The sequence below is a fragment of the Carassius auratus genome, chromosome 17 (genome assembly GCF_003368295.1).
Source record: "Carassius auratus strain Wakin chromosome 17, ASM336829v1, whole genome shotgun sequence".
In the NCBI taxonomy this organism is placed as follows: Eukaryota; Metazoa; Chordata; class Actinopteri; order Cypriniformes; family Cyprinidae; genus Carassius; species Carassius auratus.
In genome coordinates, this window is record NC_039259.1 from 2,007,866 (window position 1) to 2,032,924 (window position 25,059).

Consider the following 25,059-nt stretch of genomic DNA (forward strand, 5'->3'; position numbering starts at 1 on the left):
CCATGTTTAACAATATTTTTATTATATATTAGCTTGTATTTAATTGACAATAATGGCTGTTTGACAGTTTCCGCTGAAAAATTACAATAACATTTAACAATGCACAATTTAAAATAATGTAATTTAATAACAAGACATCATATAACACACCATAAAACACAACACAACAACACAATACAACATATAACATTATAACATAACGGCCTGGTTTCACAGACAGGGACTAGACTAAACTAACTAACCAGGCTAGACTAAATTAAGCCATAGTTCAGTTAGGACATTCAAGTTATTTTTATAAACATGCCTTAGAAAAAAAACATTGCTGGCGTTCATTTTAAGACAAAATAAAGGCACTGTTGTAATTTTAAGATCAGTCAGAGCAAATTTCTTTCAGTTGTAATAGCTCAGACTTAGATTTTAGTCTGGCATTAGGCTTTAGCCTTATCTGTAAAACCAGGGGAACATAACATAACACCCAAACAAGATTTTAGGAGAAAGAGGGTTGTACCTGTAGCAGTAGCGGGATGAAGGTCTCGATCTCCAGGATCTGAGCTGCCTCCTCCATCAGGATATTATCATACTAGAGAAAGATCGAGCATGTGAAGATTGAGGCATGTGAAGATTGAGGCATTAGTGTTAAGTGTAGACTAAAAGAGTGAATCAGTTCATGTAGTCCATTTTAAACGACCAGATAAAAACACTGATTCTCGTTTGTTGTGATGTGCACTACATCAAAGGCTTGGACATATTTCTTTCACATATTTCATAATAGTAGCAAAGCAATAAACTGATAAATGGGGAACTGCTGACGTCCTCTGTGCCACTGATACCTTGAAGCCCAGCTCCACCAGGTCGTGGCGTTTGAGGGCGGCGTGTGTGCAGGTCATGGCGATGATCTTGGCCTCTTTCACCAGCAGGTATTTGGATCTGTCCAGTCCACTGCGCAACAGCTCAAACGCCCTGAACTCCTGCAGAAGAACAGATGCATTCATGATCACCTCGCTGCTAAAACTACACAAACAAACATCGTAACCACAGCTCCTCGAACTCAAATCATTAAAAAAATTAAACCAGTCAAAGTCAATGACTCAATCAAAAAATGTGAAAGCTAATGCATTCATACAGCTGACATACTGAGTGTTTCTGACACTTCTCCCTGCAGAATGATCAACTTTAGCAGCAAGAACAAAAACAGCTCAGTTTCAATCAGACGGTCCAAACTGAGCAAAAACTTAGCATTTGGTGCAATCATTTTATATGACAAAACAGTAAGATGAAATTGTGATGCTTGTAAAGTAAATCAATGTGATATTTATAAGCAGATACTTACATAAAATTATAATTATTAGTCATCGCTCTATATCTCCAATAATAGCAAAGAAATCTGCAGACCAAATATGACACTATAGGTTTAAATGTGGTGAGTCATCACAATATTTTAAATGACTATGAATTTCACAAGGTGAGGTTGGCGTTTAAATCTCTAGCACAGGAGATTGTGTTTCTTTCTACTTCCTGTCATGTGTTAGAAACAGCATCTCTGGTTTCCTCTCAGCATGGGCGGCTCACACAGTCATTGAGTATCTGTTTCTGTTCAATCTGTGCAGTGAAGAGAGGTTAACCCAGCTGGATATTTTCAGGACCGCATCCACTGGGAAATGAATATTTGATGCCCTTCTGCATTAATATTAATCCAATCAAAGCATCAATATTGATGAGGCCACGTTTCAACCCTGAGTCTTGAGCAGTGACGCTTGAGAGACAGCGATGTCTAAACAAACCCAAACACAGCAGCACTGCGGCTCTGACGCACTTTATCACAGGAGCCGGATGAACACACAGGATGAAAGGACGAGAAATCGGCATCAAAGAAAGGGGCATGCCAGAATAATGATCTTAAAAAAGATAGGAGGGAGATTATTATTGATGGATGAACAGACGATAACAAGCTCTGATCAGAACAAACACGTGCAAACTAGAGGTCAACCGATAGTGGACTTTACCGATACTGATACCGATACTGATACCGATATCGGTAGCTGGATTGGACAACACTGGATGATACTGATTAATCAAGTGATAGATTTTTAAATAACTACTGAACAAAAATTAAAATAATGCTTTATACCGTATTTTCCGGACTATAAGTCACACTTTTTTCATAGTTTGGCTGGTCCTGCGACTTATAGTTAGGTGGGACTTATTTATCAAAATTAATTTGACATGAACCAAGAGAAATTAGCGCCCTCCAGCCGCCAGAGGGCGATCTATGCTGCTCAGTGCTCCTGTAGTCTACACTGAAAACACAGAGAGCCCTCTCGCGCCTGGAGATGGTAATGATTTCTGTAAGTTCTTGGTTCTAAATAAATGCGACTTATAGTCCAGTGCGACTTATAGTACCCCCGAACCAATCTAAAATAGTCTGAATATAAACACTTATTATAGGTGCACCCTAGTGATTCAGGACAAGCCAAAAACACGGTTTAGAAAATGGATTCATGGTGTACTCGCTTATTATATACATTTTTCTACATTTTGAACACAAAGTTACGGACCGCAGCTCTGATTGGTTGTTTTTTACCGGGAGCGGTCTGTAACTGCAAAAGGCAATAGGACACTGGGAGGAGCCAGAGGAGCTTGATTTTTTCACAGATTATCGGTCTCATATTCTACTGTCAGGACATAATGACAGGTTTAACAAATGTGTAAAAAATATATTATTTTTTTTTTACAAAAGTTCCCTACAGCACCTTTAAACATCTTTATTAGAGCCACAGAAAGACAAAGGCTTTGCTAAAAAATGCACAATACACAATTTTATAGCCAAGGGTGACGTCATAATGAACATTAATAATGATTTGGGACAAATTTAATGTAATTTAAGAGAACTATGTGAATGGCGCTCTGTGACATCTGTTCTTCCTTTTTAAATCCCACTCAATGCAGAGCAGCCTCACGTGTCAACACAAAATACATGAGTCTCTAGAGGACGCTCTCGCAATCACACTGTATAATGACACATTGTTTTTACACTGTACTATTTATTAGGCTACAACTTCTCTATTTCTAGATAAACCTGTCCCTACCTAAAAGGTGCTAAAAAAAACACTGTTTTGTTACTATGCTTTTCTTTTTCTATGCACTTCTCTTTACCAGAACAAGCTGCAAAGTGCACAAGACTTCAATGCCGATAGTAAAAGTTCTGACTGTTAGGGATGCATCGATCCAATACTCAGGATCTGTATCGGCTCTGATACTGGCATTTTCTGATGACCGGGTATCAGTCAGACGAGACTGATACAAATCTGATATTGTGTGTATACTGTTGTGTTATTGTTGAGCCGCAAGAAAGGCAAGGCAAAAAAAAAAAAAAAAAAACCCAAAGCACCAAACCGATTTTTTGCAGCTGTTCCATAGTTCAGTGTGAGGTACAGATTAATACTGAAGTCATTAAACTCTGGTTTTAAAACTGAGGTTTAAACTGTTCAAAGAAAAGGCTCAATAAACTAACACACTGATTTAATACACTACGTATCAAATATACTAGTATACTAGTTCACCGAATCAGACTGAATCGTTTGAAACTGTTCGTGTCTCCAGTAAACATTAATCCACAAATTAAGTTATTCACTTTTTAACGTGGCTGAAATAAACCAATTATATAAATTAGTAATTAACTTACTCTATATTGCTGCTTTATACTGGTGCCTTTAGTATTATAATTATTTGTCCTATCTATCACATGTTGCTGCCTTTATTACTGTGCTATACATTTAAAAGAAACGTGTTTTTGATTTCTATATAAATGTATTCGAGTTTACATGAATGTATTTTACAACAATACAAAGAGCAATGTGTAACATTTTACCAGATTGTAGACTTATTCAACTTGTGTAGATGAAATATTTCACTAGATCTTTCTAAATTGTGCGCCTTTGATTTTTCTAGAATCTAGAGTATCTTTTGCTGCTGAACTATCCACTAAACTAGTTTATGATAGTATTTTTTCATAGATTGTGATTATATATTTTTTCATTAAATCAAGTTGTGTATATGTAGTAGATCATGTTTAACACACAAAGAGTGACGATCAGGTCAACACACAGAAGTATAGAAATTCTATAGAAAAACGAATTTATTTCTGTGATGCTCCGCTGTATTTTCAGCAACATTCCTCCAGTTTCAGTGTCACATGATCCTCAGAAATCATTATTTTATACTGATTTACTGCTCAAGACATTTCTGATTATTATCAATGTTGAACACAGTTGCGCTGCTCAGTATTTTTGTGGAAACTGTGATGCATTTTATTTTTCAAGATTCACAGGTGAATAGAAAGTTCAAAAGAAATGCATTATAATAATGTGTCCTTGTTGACCCCAGACTTGAATAGTGGTCTTTATAAATGTAGAGTAGGATAAAATCCACCATAGTTAACCCAGTTTGAGCCTTACCTCCAGCTGGGTGAAGATCTTGCGGATGTGGCGGTAGCAGCCCTCGGCGATGTCCATGTCCTCCTGATAGGACTGGCCTTTGAACACCGGCTGAGGAGCGTTGGAGAAGTACTTATGGAAGGGGAAGTGTGACGCCACGTCCTCCGTCTTCACCTCTCGGCCGGGTTTTGGCTTGACTTTACTCATGTATTCCTCCCAGCGTGACATTACCTACAACACCCGAGACACACACACAGATAGATAGCATCAGCGCCTGGGGATTTCATGGGACGAACTCATTAAGAACACTTGACTGGACACACAGCCTCGTCACAATCCACACTGAATTAATCTGTGATGGTCCGTACAGATCCCCTGAGGTGCTAATATCAATCTCCAGGCCACAGCGTGATGGATCGAACCACAGCGAGAGATAAGAGCAAAACAAATGAAAGCAGACCTGTGTGAAGCTCAGCTCAGATCCACATGTCAATGCTGCGCTACAGACCAGCAGTTATCATTAGTGATGCAGAATGCCATCAAAACTGAAAAGTTTTTAATTTAACCGGAAGCTGAGACCTAAAACTTTTTTTTTTAGTTCAAAAAAGTTCTACTTCCATTCGTTGAAGTAAACATGTTCATACGGTGGTTGTAATAACTAGTTTCAATGACAGATTTATTGAAACATACAGCAATAAAGATGACAGGTCGAGTAAAAATATGAATGTGCATGAAAATGTAATACAACGCAATGAGGTTTGTTATCAAACTGACAGAATCGGAAAGCCAAGACTGTTTCATATTAGTAGCAGAATTGTAAAATGAATAGATGTGATTAAGATCATTTGATAAAATAGTTGCAGATCATTTTTTATTTTGGTGGGGGGTGTTTCATATCCTGTTACAGATGCTGCTGAATATACCTCTTTAAATGGTTTCCTGGTGCTCATTGCAACTGACATTATCAGCATCGGCAAGATAAGCTGTGGCAGAAATCTCTCCTCAGAAATATCTACCTCATGCTACCTCAAAACATCCCTATTTTACAAGACCCTGGTGGTTGAGGTGTTGAACTAAGATTCCAGTTCATGCTGTTTCTCTCTAATAAATGGGATTTATTGGCTGGTGGCTCAGATCACTGGGAACTACAACATCCAGGAGCAGCAGCTTCCCTCATGAACAAATGCTTCTCAAGGTCTCACTTTGTGCACGACTCACTCTGGTGCAATATCTTTGACTCACTCCTATTTATTCATAATCTTTAATTATTGTTATGTCTTCTTGTTGCATTTGTATGTTTGCAAATTCCTGCAAGCACACTTGGCAATAAGGCCCTTTCTGATTTTCATGTATATCATATGATGCTTTTTGTTTTATTTGCAGGAAACAAATCATGCAGTAGTGGTACAGCACAGCAAAAGAGAGGCACAACTAAATATAACATTTTTTGGTATTAAAAAAAAGTTTTTTTCAATAAGAATTATAATCATCTGCATTGTAAATTCAACTAATTAATTTAACAGACTGTCAAAAGTCACTGTACGTTACTGCAAAACTTACTACTATTACTTTTTTAATGCTACCTTAGTAAGATAATATTTTATCTACCATATGCAATCTTTTTTCTTCAAATAACATGGGATTTTTTTTTGCTTTCAGAGCAATCTGAAAGCAGATGCATGAAGCAGATTCTGTGCAGAGGCAGTGGTGTGTGATTGAGGTTGTGCACCTGGTAGAGGTAGAAGTGTCCAGCAGTCTCACAGGTGTAGGAGACGTCACCGGGAACACCCAGACTCTCCTGCAGACGGGCCACCTCCTGCAGGAGCTCCAGACGACGAGACAGAACATAGTTCACTCTTCCATACCTGACACAGACCAGAAGATCATGTTCCATGAAGATATTTTGTAAATGTCTTATTGCAAAAATATCAAAACTTCATTTTTGATTAGTAATATGCATTGCTAAGAACTTCATTTGGACATCTTTAAAGATGATTAAATGCTGAGATGCTCCCTCAGATTCCAGATTTTTAAATAGTTGTATCTCAGACAAATATTGTCCTCCTAACAAACCTTACATCAATGGAGAGAGGATTTATTGAGCTTTCAGATTATGCATAAACCTCAATTAATTTTTTTTTTTTTTACTAAAAATAATTACTGATTTTGTGGTGCAGGGCAATATACTGTATATTTATTAGGGGTGTAACGGTGCGCAAAAATCACAGTTCGGTACGTATCTTGGTTTTAAAGTCACGGTTCTGTTCATTTTCGGTACAGTACGGGAAGAAATGCAAACATTAAACTGCAGGTTGTTTATTACTATACACTTTTTTAAAAAGACTTTTTATTAAAGTTTTTTAAGTTTATTAAAGTTCTCCACTAAATAAAATACTCTCAGTCTCAAACACTGATCTATATATATATAAGTGGATCGCTCATCGCGTTCTAAACTGCCAGCAGGCAGTGAAGCCACCGGAAGTGTTCGATCCGCCATCTTACTAATCCCTACCAGCAAAGAGCACCATTGAGTTACATTCAAACCGCTGTCCTAAAATAACTCGATTAGAAGCTGATCAGTCAAACGGGACTCGTTTTTTACGTTATGTGTAATAAAGTAATGTTTACTTCAGATGTTATCTGCAGTGTTTACGGTCTTTTTGGAAAGGATAAGCGATATATTTAAACCGTTAAGGTGTGTCTGCTGCGCACTGACGACAGAGGTAACTGATCAAACACAAAAAATTGCTTATTTCTTTATCAACATAATTATTTAGGAATTATTAAACATGAACGTATTAGTATCAGAAATTGATTTTGAATAGATTACAATGAATTATACAATTATGTTGTTAGTATTGCTATATACATGAAAAGCTTAACTTACTATCTTGGAAATAAAGCTTTATAAAGTTTATGTCTTTAAATTACTGTATATAGTCAGTTATTTCTCTGAATAAATTGAGATTTCAGAACGAACACTTTGTCGTTTGTTATATGTGTTGAGGTCGTCTGTCTGATGTTTATCATGTTCATGATGCTCGCTACTGTAATGAACGTAGCTTTTTAATAAGTAGGGGAAATTCGCAACATTTTAAAAAATAACCGTTTACATGCCTAGGGTGTTAGCATTGTAATAATGTACAGAAATACTTCAAATTTATAAATTCTGACTTGTTAGGTGATGTTTTCTAATTAAAATCAAACAATTTCCTAATTCAATGGAACGTTTTCGCACACTAGGGATTACCAATATGGCGCCGCGGCGGCTTCACTTTAATGACGTCATGAGCAATCCAGTTCTATATTATAGATCAGTGGTCTCAAACCAATATCATATAATAAAATATAATGAAAAATATAAATGATTACAGTGCACCATTACCAATCCTAGATTGTAGGCCAGCTCATATTTTAAAAATATAACTTTTCCAAAGTGTAAAGTGCAGCATCAGCAGTTTCAGTTTTTAGACCTGCTCAGATTTCGTTATTGCATTGGCTCGATCGGAATTAAGAGCAAAGGTCTGTTCAAATGCTGACGGGAGCTGCGATTTGAATTACAATAGTTTTTTTTCCTAGTTGTAGTGAGTTCACACTCACGTGATGCCTTTTGAAAACCTTAGGCCGGTGGCGCACTGGCATATTGCACCTGTCAAATATAGTCAATTTTGCCGTCAATAGACCACCGCTACTTTTTGGGGGAAAACAAACAGATTCCCCTGATACAGAACTCGCTCTAATTTCTTTATAGAAAAAATACACACTCTCTTTGCGGGCCGAGGACTGTGAGAGGTATTTAATGAAGCTACTGGATACGGTGTTTACAGAGGTGTCCCTTTGAAATGGTCGAAAACTGGATTAATAACCCCACGCAGTGGCCAAATATGGACATCTAACGTTACCATTATCTCGTGGAATCACCAAGTAGTCTATTTATTTTCATTAACACACTCACAGTATGATAAACTAGACGATGAGGCCATGTCAAGAGGAGTCGGAGGTTTACTTGGATCATATTTCATTTGATTTAAGCTACTGACAGTTTTGTTGTAGTTAGAAATACGAAGCTGCTAGTAGCTATGTGATTAACGTTAGCTCTCATTAGGCATGCTACCTTGGTTGTTAACTGATTTTTGGTTTGAAATATTCACAGGCTAGGTCTAAACAATATAAATATTATACAATATCTGTTTGTAATTGTTTCTGACAGGCCTGTACACATCACAAACAATGAAAAACAAAAGGTCCCTGGAGCGAGTTCTGTATCAGGAATCCGTTTGTTTTCCCCCAAAAAGGGGCGTTACCCTTTGATGACGCAAAAGTAGCGTTGGTGTATACTGTTGACAGTGTCCTTTATCAGTAGGCTTTATATTTATGCTCAACATGAAGTATAGAATACCGAAAGCCCTGTACCGAAACGGTCCGGTACCAATACATGTACCGTTACACCCCTTAATATATACATATATAAACATTTTAGAAAATAAACTTATTGAACACTTTTATAAAATACAGGATACAAGAAGACATTTAGGGTTTGTTCACACTGCTGTGGTGGCTCTGTTTGCGTAGTTCATTTGAGGGAGTGTGAATGCCACCCTAAAAACAGCGGACAGAGACTGAGCATTATAGTTCACATTACTTTTCTGGTGTTGCATGAACATGAATGGCTAGCATCATGTTACAAACAACATACAAACAACTTGAGATACAAACAAGCCATTAATTCTTTCTCACAGCTCTGTTCAGTTCAGTCGCCCTATTCGGTTTTGGAGGATGCCTGTAAGTTTAAGCCAAATGTGGATTCATTTCTTTCGACAAGGGGACTTCATGACCTCCATCTTAACATCAGAAGCCTTCTCCCTAAAATTACAGAGATATGTCTCAGTAACAGCAATAAGGTGGGACTTATGTTTTACTGAGACATGGTTGGACGACTACATTAACCCTCTGAAGTCTAAGGGTATTTTGGGGGCCTGGGTTAGGGTTTACTCAACTACAGAAAACAATATATTAGGGCTGAAATGATTCCTCAAGTATCTCGATTGCAAAAAATGATTGAGGCAAATTCCTGTGCCTCGTAGCCTCTTTTAATTTATTTTAAATCTCATGCCAGGTTCTTTCACAATAATTTTTTTTAATGTGACAACGCGTTTATGTCACCCACAAAGCAGAAGGAGACACAAGCGCTGCGTCCAGAACTTAATTATATATGCAGGTACTGGCGGATACAAGAGGACGAGAGTCTGTACTGCACATGGGATCAAACATTAATGCTGTGTAACGTGGGAACAAGCAAAACAAACACACCATATTTATTATTAACTACATCTGATGTTCAAACATTAACACCAGAAAGCAGCATGTCTGAAGTCATCTGCTTTGACTGAATCACTCTTGTTTGTTTTCCACTGCATTCTAGTTTAGCGCTGCGCAAATAATCCAATGCGTTTATCATGTGTATTTCGTCAGCAAAGCCGGTTTCTTTGATTAGCAGTAAATCATCTGCTTTCAGATGGAGCAGCATTTGCTACACAGAACCGTAGTTCACTGACAAGCTACACGATATTGTGTACATAATCACAGGCGATTCATCGCCGATAATAAACGCGATATTACGTAACTTGTCGTTCACTTCTAGGTTTCAAGTGTAACCGACACTTGCCATCGTTGGGCTGAATTTAAGTTGGACTTGCATTACTGATAAATGCCTTTTCGTTATTGCCACTTTATTTATTTCTGTTTTATGTTGGTAACTTTTTATATGTAAATTAACTACTTTTACAGCCCTAATTATAAAACATTATAACACACACAAAAAAAAAAAAGAGTTCTAAGTCCACAGTAAATCAGAACTGATTTGGCCCATGCCACTGCGCTGGTAAGTCATACCTGCCAACCTTGAAGAAATTTTACTTCAAGTACTACACCCCCCCTCCCCCATACACACACACACACACACACACACACACACGCTCGAACCTTACGGCCCACCGCCTATGAGATACCTAACACTATAATACATATTATACACATAATATCCTTTCACCAACTAAGATTTATTAGTTACTCCATAACATATACAAGTAGACCATAAATGTTATACAATTTCTGCAATCACTCCGAACATTTTGTACAGGAGGCATAGCCCATGGAAACTTCTTCCACCTGAAAATCTTGTCAGAAATAAAAGTAAACTGAGGACATTCTTTCTAAATAAATAAATCAAAACATTAAATAAATGTGCAAAACCAGCAGTTATCAATATCAAAATCAGTTTGCTAAAAACAAACAACATTTTTTTTTATAATTTTCCATGCAAAGTGTTTAAACTTCTGCATTGTTTAACTTGTTAAAGGTTGTAGGTTTGGCTTTTTTAAGTAGTGCATCAGTGAAAGTCTCTTTGTAACAAATGCTGCCTTTGGAGGCAATCATGACTTTTCTTGTCACCAGAGAACTAAACATCTCTGTGCTCATATTAATAGATTATTATTAATGTTGAAAAGAGCTGAGAATATTTTTTTTTCAGGTTTTTTTTCAGGGGAATTAATTGAAAGAACACCATTGTTTGTTACATTTGTTACAGTTACATTTATTTGTTACATTTATATTATTTACATCAAGCTTTTGAATGGTATATTATTGCATATTGTTATTGAAACTTCATAATGTTTCACTTGATTATACATTTAGTCAGGAATTATAGTTTGGAAAAAGTCTAACTAGTAAAATGTTTATACTTTATATGAAAACTACAAGTATATAAATAAATATTAAGAGACTTACTCATGTTTATGATCTCTGCTGAATAAAGTGCTTCATTCTTTTTTTCTGAGGAAATCCAAATCTCAAATACTCAACCACATCACATTTTGGGGTGACTTATATCTTATTCCTCTCATCGCGAAGAAAACAGTAAAATATCTGAAAAAAAATCTGAATAGAGCGTTCAGCGCGGGGCGTGGTCGAATTAGAAGATAATGAAGGGAGATGTGAAAAACGGAAAAGACATAGCGTTGTTTTCATATGGATTACTTTATCACAGAATATTTGTTTTCGGCGGCACTTGTTTAGTTTAAAAGTAGACATGCCAATCTTTCTATAGATATATCTCTCATGTCTCTTCGTTGAGTATTCACTGAGTTACAGTTCATTTTAATGACGTGTTTGTAAATGAATATCACAACAGACAAAGGCTGCAGACAGCACACTTTGTTTGTTATCTTTATTTTATGTGCACAAAGTTTTGTTGTTATTATGTCTGCATACAAATGAAAGTAGACCCTTTACAGATTCGATTTTGCTCTTATCTGTACGATCAAAACTGAAAGCGTAATTTACGTTCTTTTCGGGGTTATCAGGAGAAAATGACTCATAACGCGTATACGTGTTAACCGACTCGAGAGGGTTGAACAGAACACTTCAAAACGAAAGAAAACAGACTGCTCTCTGCTTATGTAACGTTAATCCGTATGAAATGTGCATTTCACTGGCGCGTTCACTACTGCGAAGATCGCGAGACAGCATCGTCAACTTTATCTTTGCAGTCGACACGACATTGATACAGAAAACACTTGTTTATTAATAATTATATTCATTAAATATAAAATATTCATAATCAATACTTTTGCCGGTTCTTTGTGACCGCTTTTAGGTGCGTTATTGGCAGGGCCACCCTTATATGTTAGCCTACATGAACGCGTGAACTGAACTGAGCTCGTCACAGCTGGACTGCTTGTTATGATGTCATGTCAAGTAAGCAAGCAAGCAAGCAATGTCAAGGTCATTTTTAATGTCCATAAATTCAATTAGGCTAAACATAGCCTAACTGTTACCTTTATTTTACGGTAATCAGCACCTGGCCTGTCTAAAACCTTCTAGATTTCAAGCCATTCCACCACTTTTCTAACTGCCAACTAAGCTTGTGGATAGGAGGGGCAGGTGGGCGGTGGGTTAACATGCAGCGCTCTGATTGGCCGAAAGCTTTTCACTCCACTTACACGCTGTGGATCAGCAGCAGAATCAGCGTCATAGATTGCATAGAAACTGAAATCGGCGAAATGCGAGAAGCAACAAAATGCGTACCTAGAGAGCAGCGAATCGTACAAGCGTACTTATGGGTCAAAATGCGTGCAGATTACGAAAAATGCGTACATGTTGGCAGGTCTGCTAAGTGTGTGTGTGTGTGTGTGAGAGAGAGAGAAAGCTGCACCTGCTGAAATCCTTCTCAGTCTCTAGCTCTTCTTCTCCATGTCCCATACGCAGAAGGTGACGCTCATCGATGTCTAATGCCATGATCTTCTCAAACAGCTGGTTCAGAGCCTGAACGAGACAAACACACACATATTCAAAAAACGGACATACATTAGAGAACGGTAAAAGTGATGTTTTTCCCCTATAGTCCCTATAATTTCTCACAGATGTTGAGATTGGTTTAATGGTCATGATTTAGAGCTGAAGTGACAGATTTGCGATCCTAACTGAATAATTTCTTCAGTAACAGTGCTGTGTGTGTGTACCTGATTCGAGTGTGTGACGATAAGCGTCCTCTGCTCTGGGAAGTTGTGGTACAGGTTGGAGATGATCTGAACAGCCACGTCTGTTTTTCCGGTGCCGGGAGGACCAACAACCTACAGCAAAGAGAGAGAAAGATAAACCCACAGGGAGAGACTGACAGACACAGTCATTACAGACTGAAAACCAGAAACACCAGTAACTGCAGGGAGACACAAATCTCTCTCATTATTGACCGGGAGGAAAAGAAGTCATGAGGCAAAGCATAGACCAGCATTTCTCACATTATAATAGTTTAGAAAACAGTAAGAACTGCATGTTGCTCTTGATAAAATGAGAAGAACTAAGAGTTAAATTGTCAGAACAAATTCATCTTGATAATGTCAGATAACTTTAATAGAAAGGCATGTAATGAATTAGGTTGAATAGTCGTCAGCTGTTAAATTTAAGTACACTATTAGATAATAGCAATTTAGCTCAACTAAGTACCAAGCAATGCTTAATTCTGTTCAGTCTGTGGTTTACAAAGATCACATTTGAAATTAAAGAAAAAACACTTCAGCAAAACATGCTCAGCTCAAAGTGTCAGGTTTTATTTTGCTATCCTCACTTAAAGTGTCCTGCACCCACAGGCACATATCTACACACACACACACACACACACACACACACACAAATGATTGAAACACTAGTGTTTTCAGCAGTTAAAATAATGCTTTATGTCAGATATTTCTATCTTTTGCTGTAGTGTGTCAGCAGGAAATATAGTTTAGATTTCCAAACATTAATTTAGTCATTAATAGTAATAATGCAGTGAGATGTTTGTGCTGCACACAGAGATGTGATCTGATCATCATCAGTCTGTCTGGAGTGACATGAAGAAACTGAGACAGACTCAATCCAGGACAACTGTGTCTCCGAGACGCTTCAAGAAACTGGTCTTGTAAAATGAAATTGAAACACCATTTTTTTATCTGGTGAAAATACTAGTGTTCTAATACTTTTAGCCACCACTTGTATATATAAGTAAGAACCGTGTTAGGTGTAACAGAGATGTCTTACCATAGTAAGTCCTGGCTGCATCCCTGCACGAATGGCTTCAATCTGGGTTGGTGTAAACTGGATTGTGTTTCTGTTTGAAGTGGACAACAATGGACGTCATTGTTTCCATCACAGGAAATGTTTATACATATATTATATAATTCATATAATATGAAGCTGGTCACATGTTTAGAACAAATTGGATTATGCACTTTCTCCGCAGCAGCTCAGTCTGTGTCCTCCGCTATATTTTCATATGTGCTTGTATCTATATCTATATAAACCATATTCGCACATCGTTAAAACAACAGTTACGATATATATATTGTGCATCCCTAGTTGGAGTGTCTAAAAGGCTTGTCCCTGAACCAGTGACCGTGAGCATGAGCTACACACACCTCTTGGGCTGGTTGTAGGGATACGGGCCTCTGTTGGGAATCACATGAGGCTCCACCACCAGTGCGAGATCTTCCTCATCTGGCTCCTCCTCCTCATTCGCTTTACGCTTTTTACCCTTCGCATTCAGTGCAGGGAATCGAATTCTGGTAGAGAAAAGAGAAGTAATTTCAATCCTTACACAACTATTCAACATTTGGAAGGAGCGTATTGACTGGACAAACATTTCTCGGTCTTATGCCTTCCACAGAATATATATATACACATTTAAACCACTTAATGACTGCTAACGGGATGTGAAGAGACTTTAAAATCAGCAGAACAATAAATGTTTCTGAAGACAATCACCTACGGCACCTTCCTTTTATTTGAATGCATGTTAAAATGTATCTCATCGTGTGATCAAAGCTAAATCTTGCACTGTAAAGCAGGAATACGCAGCATTTGTCCAATAATGATGATTCCTGACCTGAAAGGCGGGATCTGTCGAGCGGGATCTTCCTCGGTCACCTTCACCGTGTGATTGGGGAAGCAGGACTTCAGGTGCTCGATGGACAGGAAGGTGTCGTTGAAGTCCAGAGAGGAAATCTGGTTCGGCATCTTGGAGTAATGGGCACTTCCAGGATCTCCGTAACCCAGAATGATGTCGTGAAGCCAGTCGGGCACCACACACTCGGTGTTCATCAGGTTACGGATGGTCTCCAACACGGCCTGCACACAACCAAACAGATCCATTTCTGATCCTTGGGGATGGTCCAATCAACAAACCTCTGGTGTTTTGTGTTGATTAAAAGAAAATATCTACTTCCAGTCTGATTAAGCGCTTCATTTATTAGCATCATTAATACATTTATTTTTTTAAAGCTTTATTAATATTATAACAATCTACCATTTACTCTTTAGAAAATGTTATTTTAGTGATAATCATTGAACACATTCTCACCACAGAATTTACTCACAGAACTGCAAGATATAAAAAGAATAAAGACATAATTGACAGAACAATTTACAATTGACTTCATAATTATTATTTTTCCATTGTCGGAAGTAGGGATGTCAAATTTCGATTATTTCCATGATCGATCGTCGTTTAAATTAACGATCAATTAATCGTTAACCATAATACTGCAAAATGCGTCTATTGCAGGCACGCAGTCAGCGGTATGACAGGATGTGCAAAAGCCACACACACACACACAAAACGCTTTCTCACTTGAATTAAAGAGGTTTTAGTCTGAATAAAATGCTAGTAGCAGGATTATAAAATGAATAGATGCGATTATGATCATTTGATAAAATGAAGAGATTGCGCCATACTTTTGAGGTCATTTTACTTTGTTGACAGTTTCCAATCCCGCACGGAGAAGGCTGAACGCGCCTCTTTAAACGGTTTTGTGGTGCTCGTTGTTGTATTTTAAAGCACAATTACAATGTTTTCAACTGACATTATTGTATAAAATTATCCGAAATGTGGAGCGCGTGTGACTGCGCTGCACATTAAGTGAACTACATCGGCGCTGCTGCACCAAAACACAGTTGCTCACATTAATTTGATCCTGCTGGATTCTGTCCTAGAAAATGTCAGATTTGTAAAAATCCGGCATACAGCGCATTAGATCGTGACAGTGCATGCGTGCAGACGAGGATGAGCGAGCGCGGCTTCGCTAGATTTATTTGGAGGTTATTGCTCATGTCTCATTCGGCACAAATCGAAATGTTTCCATATTCGCAATGTATTTGAATGTTAAACTATTATTTATAATGTAAACTAGGCTTGTACTTAACACGCATTCGCATATAGACGGAAAAGATGATCCTCTTCATATGAGCAAAAACGCGCCCACACTTCTGTTTTAAATCCGTTAATCTTAATTAGCCTATTTAAGTCGGATATATTTCGCATAGCCGATTTAAAAAAAACAAAAAAAAAAACATGAAAACAAATTGTTATTTTTATTTTGGGCCTATTACTTAGTAGGCTATAAATTTTCCTTAAAGCATCCCATTTTGTTCCAGGGCTTAGAACCTGTGCCCTAGTCAGGTCCATGCAGAAACTTGTGAACGATGCTCTGCGTCACCGTTTAGTGACAGCAGTGAATGCTCCAGGAATGTGTCGGTCAGAGCGCCTATTAATCGCTGTTTTGAATCCAGCAATTATTTATTTAGAAATGATAAGATCTGATTATGACAAGTGTGGTATAAAAGCTTTGTTTATTAGAGGAATAATAGGTTAACTGGAAAATGTTAGATCGCGACCATGCTTTTGGACCCCATAGTCTTCATTTACGCGGCTTGGTTCTGGTTTGCCGGTTGGTCACGAATTTCCACAAATTCAGTATATTTAGGCATTGTTTCTTTTCCTAAATCTTCATAGTCTAACCCTCTAATTTCCCAGGTTTATTTTATTATCTTTCGCTTTTAATAACTGTTTTCGCATCTCTTACTGTGGTAAACATGGGAAGGGAAATTAAAGATTTCATGAATTAAGAATTCGTTCGATTTATTAATTTGTTCCCTTATTTCACTTAAATCATGGGTTATTTAGGGAACACAATTAATGAAACATGGACACTTGCCATGTACCTGTCCTGTCACTGTGTCCCGCAGCCCTGCAAAGCGCACAATATAAAACAGTTATCTGATGAAATGATTAGTAACTACATTTCTATTGCTTTTAATGTTGAAGAACTTTTATGTTGTTTCTATTTTAATGTACTTTAAAGTTTAAATCACATTAAAAGCTTTATTTGTACATTGTGAATGAATGATGATGCTTTTATATATCGTCACCGTCACTGACAGCCGCTCGCACGTATTGAGTGCGCATGAGCCGCACGCAGTCCAACATTGAATCGGTTAACCGACCATCGATAGCCTTAATCGATTGCATCTCTTATCGACAATTAATCGATCATCGATTAATCGTTGACATCCCTAGTCGGAAGCAAAAAAAAAGAAAAAAAAAAAAAAGAAAAGGAAACCGGGTCCATATTCACAAAATATCTTAAGGCTAAGAGTAGCTCATAATTCACAGATTTAGGATACAAGTTGTAAAAATAATGGGTGTGTCAGTCCTAAATGTGGGACTCCTACATTTTTGCTCTAAGAGTACTTCACAAAACGCTTTAGTGCTTAAACTAGCTCCTAAATCTGTGAGAGTTTAGGAGCAGTGAAGAGGAGTCCTAAGTCGCTAAGACTGAACCACAGTTGCCAGCAATCTGCCTCACGACTAGTTCTGCAACAATGCGTCGACGTCATCGATTACATCGACTACAAAAATACGTCGACGTGTGAGAAATGCGTCGAACCGTCACACTGTTTGTTTACATCTCGCGTAATGGCATAATGTGAATGGAGAAAGTTGCATTCTATCACAAAAACAGAGACCACTGTTATCAAAAGTATGGGAATACTTTAAACAGAGGACAAATAAAATGGCCCTTTGTTCCCTTTGCAAAACTGATATGGTGTACCACGGCAGCACAACTGCGATGCGCGAGCACCAAAGAGGAAAACATCTTGGCACTCTCAGGTGTCGGTTTAACTGGTTACCGTGTGATCTGGTGACCAACTTCCTGGTTCAGGTCTGATATTCTTGCGGCATTCTGGAAAGTTGAGATGTTTTTAACTCGATGCGGTGCGGACGCGCCTGGAAAAAACGAGCGCGTCGCAACCGCATAGCTTCCATTATGAACGCGCTTATCGCGCGCCTACATTGGAAATAACGAACTTGAGCGTACAAAAGACGTGATACTGTATGTGAACGGCCCCTTAAAAGACAGCGCGCCGCGAGACAACAGTCACAAACCACCGAGCCACCCCGAATCAGCTCCAGATCTCTGGAAACCATGCTAAACCATAGCAGAACCCTGACTACATTTTATGGTTTGTGATGCTAAAGAACATTTCATGACGTCTCAGACTACTGTAAATTTATGGCTACTGTAGTTTAATTATAAACGCTATCATAAACTCATATTTACCATAGTAAAATAATTTTCTTTGCCTCTTTATTATTTTATACTGTAAAAACTTCAACCACATTGGTTGAAAATGAATAAAGGTTGAAATATTATATTAGAAGTTGTACTTATATATATTTTTTGTAAAGTTATCCAAAGGATTCATTAGCTAATTAAAAAAACATTGGATTAATTATTTATTGTAAATAATCGTTAGATTAGTCGACAGAAAAAAATAATCGTTAGTTGCAGCTCTACTCACGACATAAACATTTCAGAAACATTTGACCATGATGAGCTTTTAAAAATATAGCGCCTTTGGTTTTGGAGGTTATCCCAACTCCAGATTACATCCTTGTTTTCATTAACCAGCTGGACAAGAAGTAACAGCGGTTTTCTTTTACGTTTGCATGTCTTACGATCAGTCATGATTACTCTACTCTGTTAATTAAAAGGCTGTTCATTTATTTGTTTATGGCAACATAATACCAGCCAATCACTGTGTGCATAGATAATAGGCTATATTGCAATTTATTGTCACATAGATCATAGAAAGGCCAATCGAATCTTCTGCTGCCGCTCAACAGTGTGAGTGTGTGTACTGGAGGCATATACGGGGAGTCGTCTGACCTTGAAGTTGTTCTCTTTGGGTTTGCGTCTCATGATGATGTTGAAGGTCTCGTAGGGGTCTTCTGCTCCGTTCTGGATGCTGTTGGTCATGTCCTGCTGGTACTGGTTTGGGTCGAGCCATATCCGAAACGTCCTGGTGTCACCTTTTAATTTGGGCTTCGGATCGGGACCTTTGCACAAATAAAACCATAAATTAGTCACAAGATGATTGCTCATTTGTGAAATCGCTCTGGGTAAAAACCTCCAGAAACAGTGAGGACCATCCAGAGATTCAGGTTTCAACATTGAGCAGTAAATCATCCTATGAAGATCATGTGACACTGAAGACTGGAGGAATGATGCTGAAAATACAGCGGAGCATCACAGAAATACATTGCATTATCGTATATTCCCACATTCTGTTCATCACACGGTTGAGTGAACTCTGACCTTCTTCTATGACGCGGCCCTTATCATCCAGCATGCCCTGCACCTCACAGCCTCTCACGTACACCAGCCCGGCCTGATCCACAAACGGCTGCCGGCGGTCAAAGCGTGTGCCGTAGAGCAGGTTGGGCCGCACCGTGATCAGAAAACACACGTCGTGCTTCCGCAGCCCTGCAGAAACCAGCGAAGATGTGAAGAGATGCAAGGAAGAACACTTACACTGATTTAACTGATGTGATCAGCTTCACTGGTACATTAACATGTCAGATACAAATTAAACATTCAACATTATAATACATTGATTGAAGTCAATCTCAAGTCCTGATGCAAAAAGGTTGTTTCATAGGAATATAGAATTGGGCAAATACTTCAAACAGTTTGTCAAATAAACTATTATAATTTTCATTAATATTTTGAATTAACATTAAAGTTTTATATTTTCTCTTCTCATTATAATTATGGTTGCATTTTTAGCAATTGTGTTGTGTATTTCTGTCCTTTTTATTAGATTTTTTTATATTAGTTTTATTTGGTTTTAGTTATTTTAGTACTTTCAAATAAAATGAAATAACTTTAAATTAAACTTCTTCTCTATGCTTACAGAGACAGATTCCTACCAGTACGACCCAAAGCTGAAAACATTATCATAAGCTAACCGCTGTGAATCAGGCTAAGGTAAAGAGATAGTTTTGGACACTGGATGGACATGTACTTGCTCAAAAATTGATTTCGGATCATTTTTAACCAAAAAAGGTACGGACTGTTATTAATGATAATAACCATGATACTGCTGGGTGCTTTCAAGGGTGTTGTGAAAGGTTTAAATGTGCTGCTAATGCTTGCAGAGACAGGGTCAGTCAGCTTTACCCTCCCACTCGTTTTTGATGTTACTCCGGATGTTGAGGTTAATGGTGACGTCAGCTCGGACACGAGCAGGCCAGTTCTCTCCGATGTTTGGCTTGGCCACCTCCACGATAGAAAACGAGGCTATGGTCTGTGCCATCCTAGCCCATCCTCCAAACACCACTCCTCCGTACTCAGACTGCCTGCGGGACACAAGTACACACACACACACACATAAACAAGACCTTCACGCAGTTAGCATACAAGCTGTACAGGGGTTGTCAAGCTTCAAAACTGACAGTAACTTAAGCTAGAAAAAGTATCCTGTGTGTATCCACATCAAGTATCTCGACATTAAAAAAAATAGTTTGACCACTATACGTTTTTTTACCAATTAAAATATTCTTGAAAACCGCCCCTTGATGAAGTCCTGAGCCAAGTCATGGGAAATGGCCTTTAGATGTTCATTTGAAATCTAGATCTTTTGTTAAAATGCTAAAAATGTTTTGCACTGAGAACAAACCATGGCTTCATCCGTAACACGATGTCCTCGATGTCCTGCCGGATTTCATAGGTGGACTCCAGACGGAAGAGGTTGAAGTTTCTCAAGAGATAGTCATGCAGGGTCAGAAACTGCAGGTTCAGCTTGGGGAGAGCTAAACAACCTGCAGAGTCACACAAAAAAGGGCAATTATTAGCATTCTGATTGACCAATCTGAGCGTAGTGTTTACCTGAACGCTAAATAAAGTGACGGGGTTGATAAACAGGTTTATATATCACAAGATTTTGATTGGATTTACTCTTTTGACAAGCACACACTGCATGAATATACAGAGTTTCCTGCTGTTGTCGCATGCTGTTTTAAAAAGCACAGGTGATATTAATCTCCTTCGGGTTCAAATTAGGTGATGACCAGCACATGAACTGTTGTGCAGTGCTGCTCACTTTAAAAAAAAAGTGCCCTTTCCGACACAAAAAACAAGGACTCTGAGTGAAAGGGGAGATTTATAATGACATGATACTTATTCATTACACTTTATTCACCAGGAAGAACAGCTCGTACTGTGCGTCACACGTCATTACGCTAGTTACGGCACATGCGCAGTCCTTTCCAGTTTGAGTTTTCAATCCGATCGGGTGTTTACATGTGACTTTATTCTGATGTGTTTCTGGTCTTATTACAATCAGATTAGTATGGTCCATGTAAATGCAGCTAGTGTTTTGGTTAAAAGTTTTCATTAAACTAAATTAAAGTGTTACAATCAATTTCATTTAGTACATTTCTAAAATAAAAACAGATGTATAATTTTTTCTAATTGCACATAACTTTATTTTCATACTTCAATTCTTTGTTGAAACAAACATTTCACTCATTCAAAACGGCTTCAAGCCAAAAATATATTTCCAGAAGATTCCTTTCAGTTGCAAAAATGTAGATGCATCACTATTAAAATGTAATTGTCAAATATAACTACAGGATAATTCTGTCTTGATTTACCCAACCAATTTTTTCCTGTAGAACAGGCAGCTTTTTTTTAATTAATTTTTCACAATTTTGCACAAACGGACACAATCATGGCATCAGTTGAGCATGGTGTTAGGGGATAGTTCACCCAGAAATGTAAATTCTGTCATTATTTCTTCTAATTTCCTCTAATGTTATTAATGCAAATGTATATGCCATAATAGTATGATGGTTAGATGGTGAACTCCTCAGATTCCCACCTTCTCCAGAGTAGTACTCGGTGGGAACGATGTTCTGGTCCCAGATGATACTCTCGGTGGGGTACAGAGGCATCTGGTTGAGCTGCTCTATCTGGGAGATTCGTCTCTCGTGGCGGGACACCTGGACAGAAGTGAGGAGCGTTCATGGGGTTAGTTTAGTCTTGGACAGCTCCTCAGTTATCACCCAATCATCTGCCCGCTGGACAAAGCATGCTGGGTAAACCTGTATAAGTCATGTATCGCAAACCGAGTAGTTCAAATGCCACAGTCTCAAAACTTTCTTAAAAGAAATTGTTATACGCAGTGCATGCATAATAAAATGTCTGAATGAACTTTTCCTGTACATCCTGATGGCTAGAAAACCTTTCTATTAAGTTTCTGTTCAAATCCTAATTAGCTAACGCTGTGAGACTACTCTGCAGAGAAAACATTAAACATTTTCAATGAGAAAACGAGTCGGCAGGCTCACGTGGGACGCAGCTTTGAGGAAATCAAATGAATTAATCAGGAGTGTTTGGGCAGCTTATCCTGTTGAAGCTTAATTAAGTGTTTTATCTGGTTTGTGACCTGCTCTGACTCCATTGTGGGCCGCAGCACAAGCACATAACCAGATTTCAGCTGCTCAACACACAAATGAGCGCCTGACACCGGCTCCATCAACACAGCGACAGCATTAAAGAGGAAATGCTCGAGTTCTTGATGAGATTAGGAGGGAGTAATTAACACACTGAAGCAGGACCACCGATGGGCCTGAGAAAATACACTATAAGAGTCAGAATTAAAGCCATTCACAGCCTCGAGCACTTAGCAATCATCAAAAACCTTTTAAACATGTTTGTCCCTCAACAATAAATCTCTGTGAGCAACGCTAAAAAAAAACTACATGGGTGAACTATCCCTTTAAACATCTCTATCTGATTACTACTGTTAGACCCACCTGAAAAACCTAAAAGCATTGTTTACTTTGTTCTATTGCTTGCAATGTGTTCATTTTCTTTTTCTTGTTTTTTCATTAGTAGTTAGGCTAGTAGTTTTTATTTTGGGGAAACAAAACTGGAATCTAGAACTGGTATCACAAATTCTGGTTAGAATACAAGATTACATGGGTCAAAAACATCAAATATAATAACCTTTTCAGCGGGAATAAATCTGTATTTCACAAAGCATGCATGGAATAAATGCATGTTTAAAATCCCCAGAGTGCGTTTTTATAGCATGTGAGAACATATAAAAAAATCTGCTTGCAAGAATACATGATCTATTGGGAAGCAGAAATATTATCCTTTGACATCACCTCTGTGCATGTCTAAAAACTTTCATTTGGACGTCTGGTGACACACACGTGCTGGAAAACAAGGTCTGAATAGCTGTTTGTGAGAATTGTGTGAATGTGGAAAAATGTTCTCAATCAGAAGTGTGTGAAGCTATGTCGTAAGCTTTAACCCCTTACTAGTAACCCCCCTTTTTTGGCATGGAGACCGAAATTACATACCCAAAATAAAAAGGTTTCTGCTCATGATTCTTTCTGAGTAGATAAATAATCAACCTTTGTTCACAAAGCTGACACTTTAAAGTTTACTGTTCAGGAATCAGAATCACTCAGACTGTTATGATAATAGAGATATATGAGCTCAAACATAAAAACAAAAATAAAAATATTAAAAACATATGTTTTAAATGTATTTAAAAAAATGTTGATGTAGGAAATGAGTTTGAAAACACAGTGTAGCTAAGGCCACAAGTCTTCCAAGACTTCATAAAAAATTTCATAATCGAATCTGTAAAACTGTGAATTTTATGAAATATTTTCTAAGGCCATGTCATGTGTGTTTTTAGAGAAGGCTAATCAGATTGATTTATGGCCCTTGTCATCTCTGTAAGATCTCACATGTAAACACTGCTGTGCTCTTTGTGTATGTTTCACTGTTGAAAACTGCCCGAATCATGATTGTATTGTTCTCACCAAACGGTTCTTTCACACCTCCGCCAAGTATGACACATTATCCGCATTATTCTTTTATCATTATTCTTTTGTTTTTATTCCACCTTTATTAGCCTTGATTGTGGTTTTTCAGGCTTTACAAAGCAACAAAGCAGCGATCTCACTTCAGTCTCTCTTTGCATTTAGCCCTTATTTATCAAAAGTCTTACTATAAAAATACAACAAAACATTTTCTTACGACCTTACGTGAATTATTGAGACAAAAAATGCATTATGAAGAAGAAAAGCACCTGCTATTAGTAGCATTGGTGCTAACGTTAGCATCAAGCTACATCTGACAATTTATGAAATTATTAGTACACTTTTACTCAAAACTCACTTTAAACCCCGATCGAGTGTTTATAATAACTTCCTTTAGCGATCAGGGGTGGAATTTGGTCGTTTACTGTTGTAAAAATATGTTATTTGTAGCCTTTTTCATCGCTGCACAAGTTAGCATTTCCGATGTACATTTTCGATTTTTTTTATAAAAACGCCCCAGATATCAAGAAATTCTCATACCAAGCTTTACTATCGTAATCGCGGGTTTATTATTCGGATATTTTGTGTGTACAGAGGTGTTTCAGTGTTGTTTTGGCCAGATAACTACCAGGAAGTGTGCAGGAAGCATGTGACACGATGTGGCGGTGTCCAGATATGACACTCTAAGATTGATGTTTGAAAGACCCAATCAGAGTCTGAGTCACACACCGCACGAGCTGTGACTACTGCACGCACACATCGCTGGGAGAGGCTGTTTATCATCTGATCGCGTAAATCCGTGGAAAATGAATAGAAATGACGATTCTGTCTGAAGAAATATGAAGTAAACATCAGTAAATATATCCATATATCTCCGCAGATATGCATCTTTGGTCTGTAAATCCTTATTGACGCTGTTCAGTGAGTCTATGTGAACACAAATAAACCGCTCTTGACGTGACTGAATATGAGTGAGTTGTGAATTTCTATTCAAAATGTGGCATAATACGGATTTATTATTTTGCACTCCTGACATAAATCACTAAATATCTGTCACTGCAACAATGTTTTATCAAAATATTGGTCAAATATCGAAGCTTGAGTCTTTAAACTTTCCATTGATGC

The 25,059-nt window shown here is 37.8% G+C and overlaps 1 protein-coding gene across 2 annotated transcripts in view; it reads right to left on the minus strand.

Annotated features, from left to right (window-relative positions):
- aqr (aquarius intron-binding spliceosomal factor) overlaps positions 1-25,059 on the minus strand; it is a 48,135-nt gene that overhangs the window by 9,725 nt on the left and 13,351 nt on the right. For both annotated transcript variants that reach the window (XM_026285267.1, XM_026285268.1), the window contains exons 15-28: positions 21,972-22,092; positions 20,769-20,910; positions 20,270-20,448; positions 19,406-19,573; positions 18,977-19,146; positions 14,854-15,095; positions 14,387-14,530; positions 14,010-14,079; positions 12,953-13,063; positions 12,646-12,755; positions 6,163-6,298; positions 4,455-4,664; positions 831-968; positions 509-580 (exon numbers count right to left, since the gene is read on the minus strand). In XM_026285267.1, the coding sequence (XP_026141052.1) occupies positions 509-580; positions 831-968; positions 4,455-4,664; positions 6,163-6,298; positions 12,646-12,755; positions 12,953-13,063; positions 14,010-14,079; positions 14,387-14,530; positions 14,854-15,095; positions 18,977-19,146; positions 19,406-19,573; positions 20,270-20,448; positions 20,769-20,910; positions 21,972-22,092 (2,013 nt within the window). The remainder of the gene's footprint in view (positions 1-508; positions 581-830; positions 969-4,454; positions 4,665-6,162; positions 6,299-12,645; positions 12,756-12,952; positions 13,064-14,009; positions 14,080-14,386; positions 14,531-14,853; positions 15,096-18,976; positions 19,147-19,405; positions 19,574-20,269; positions 20,449-20,768; positions 20,911-21,971; positions 22,093-25,059) is intronic.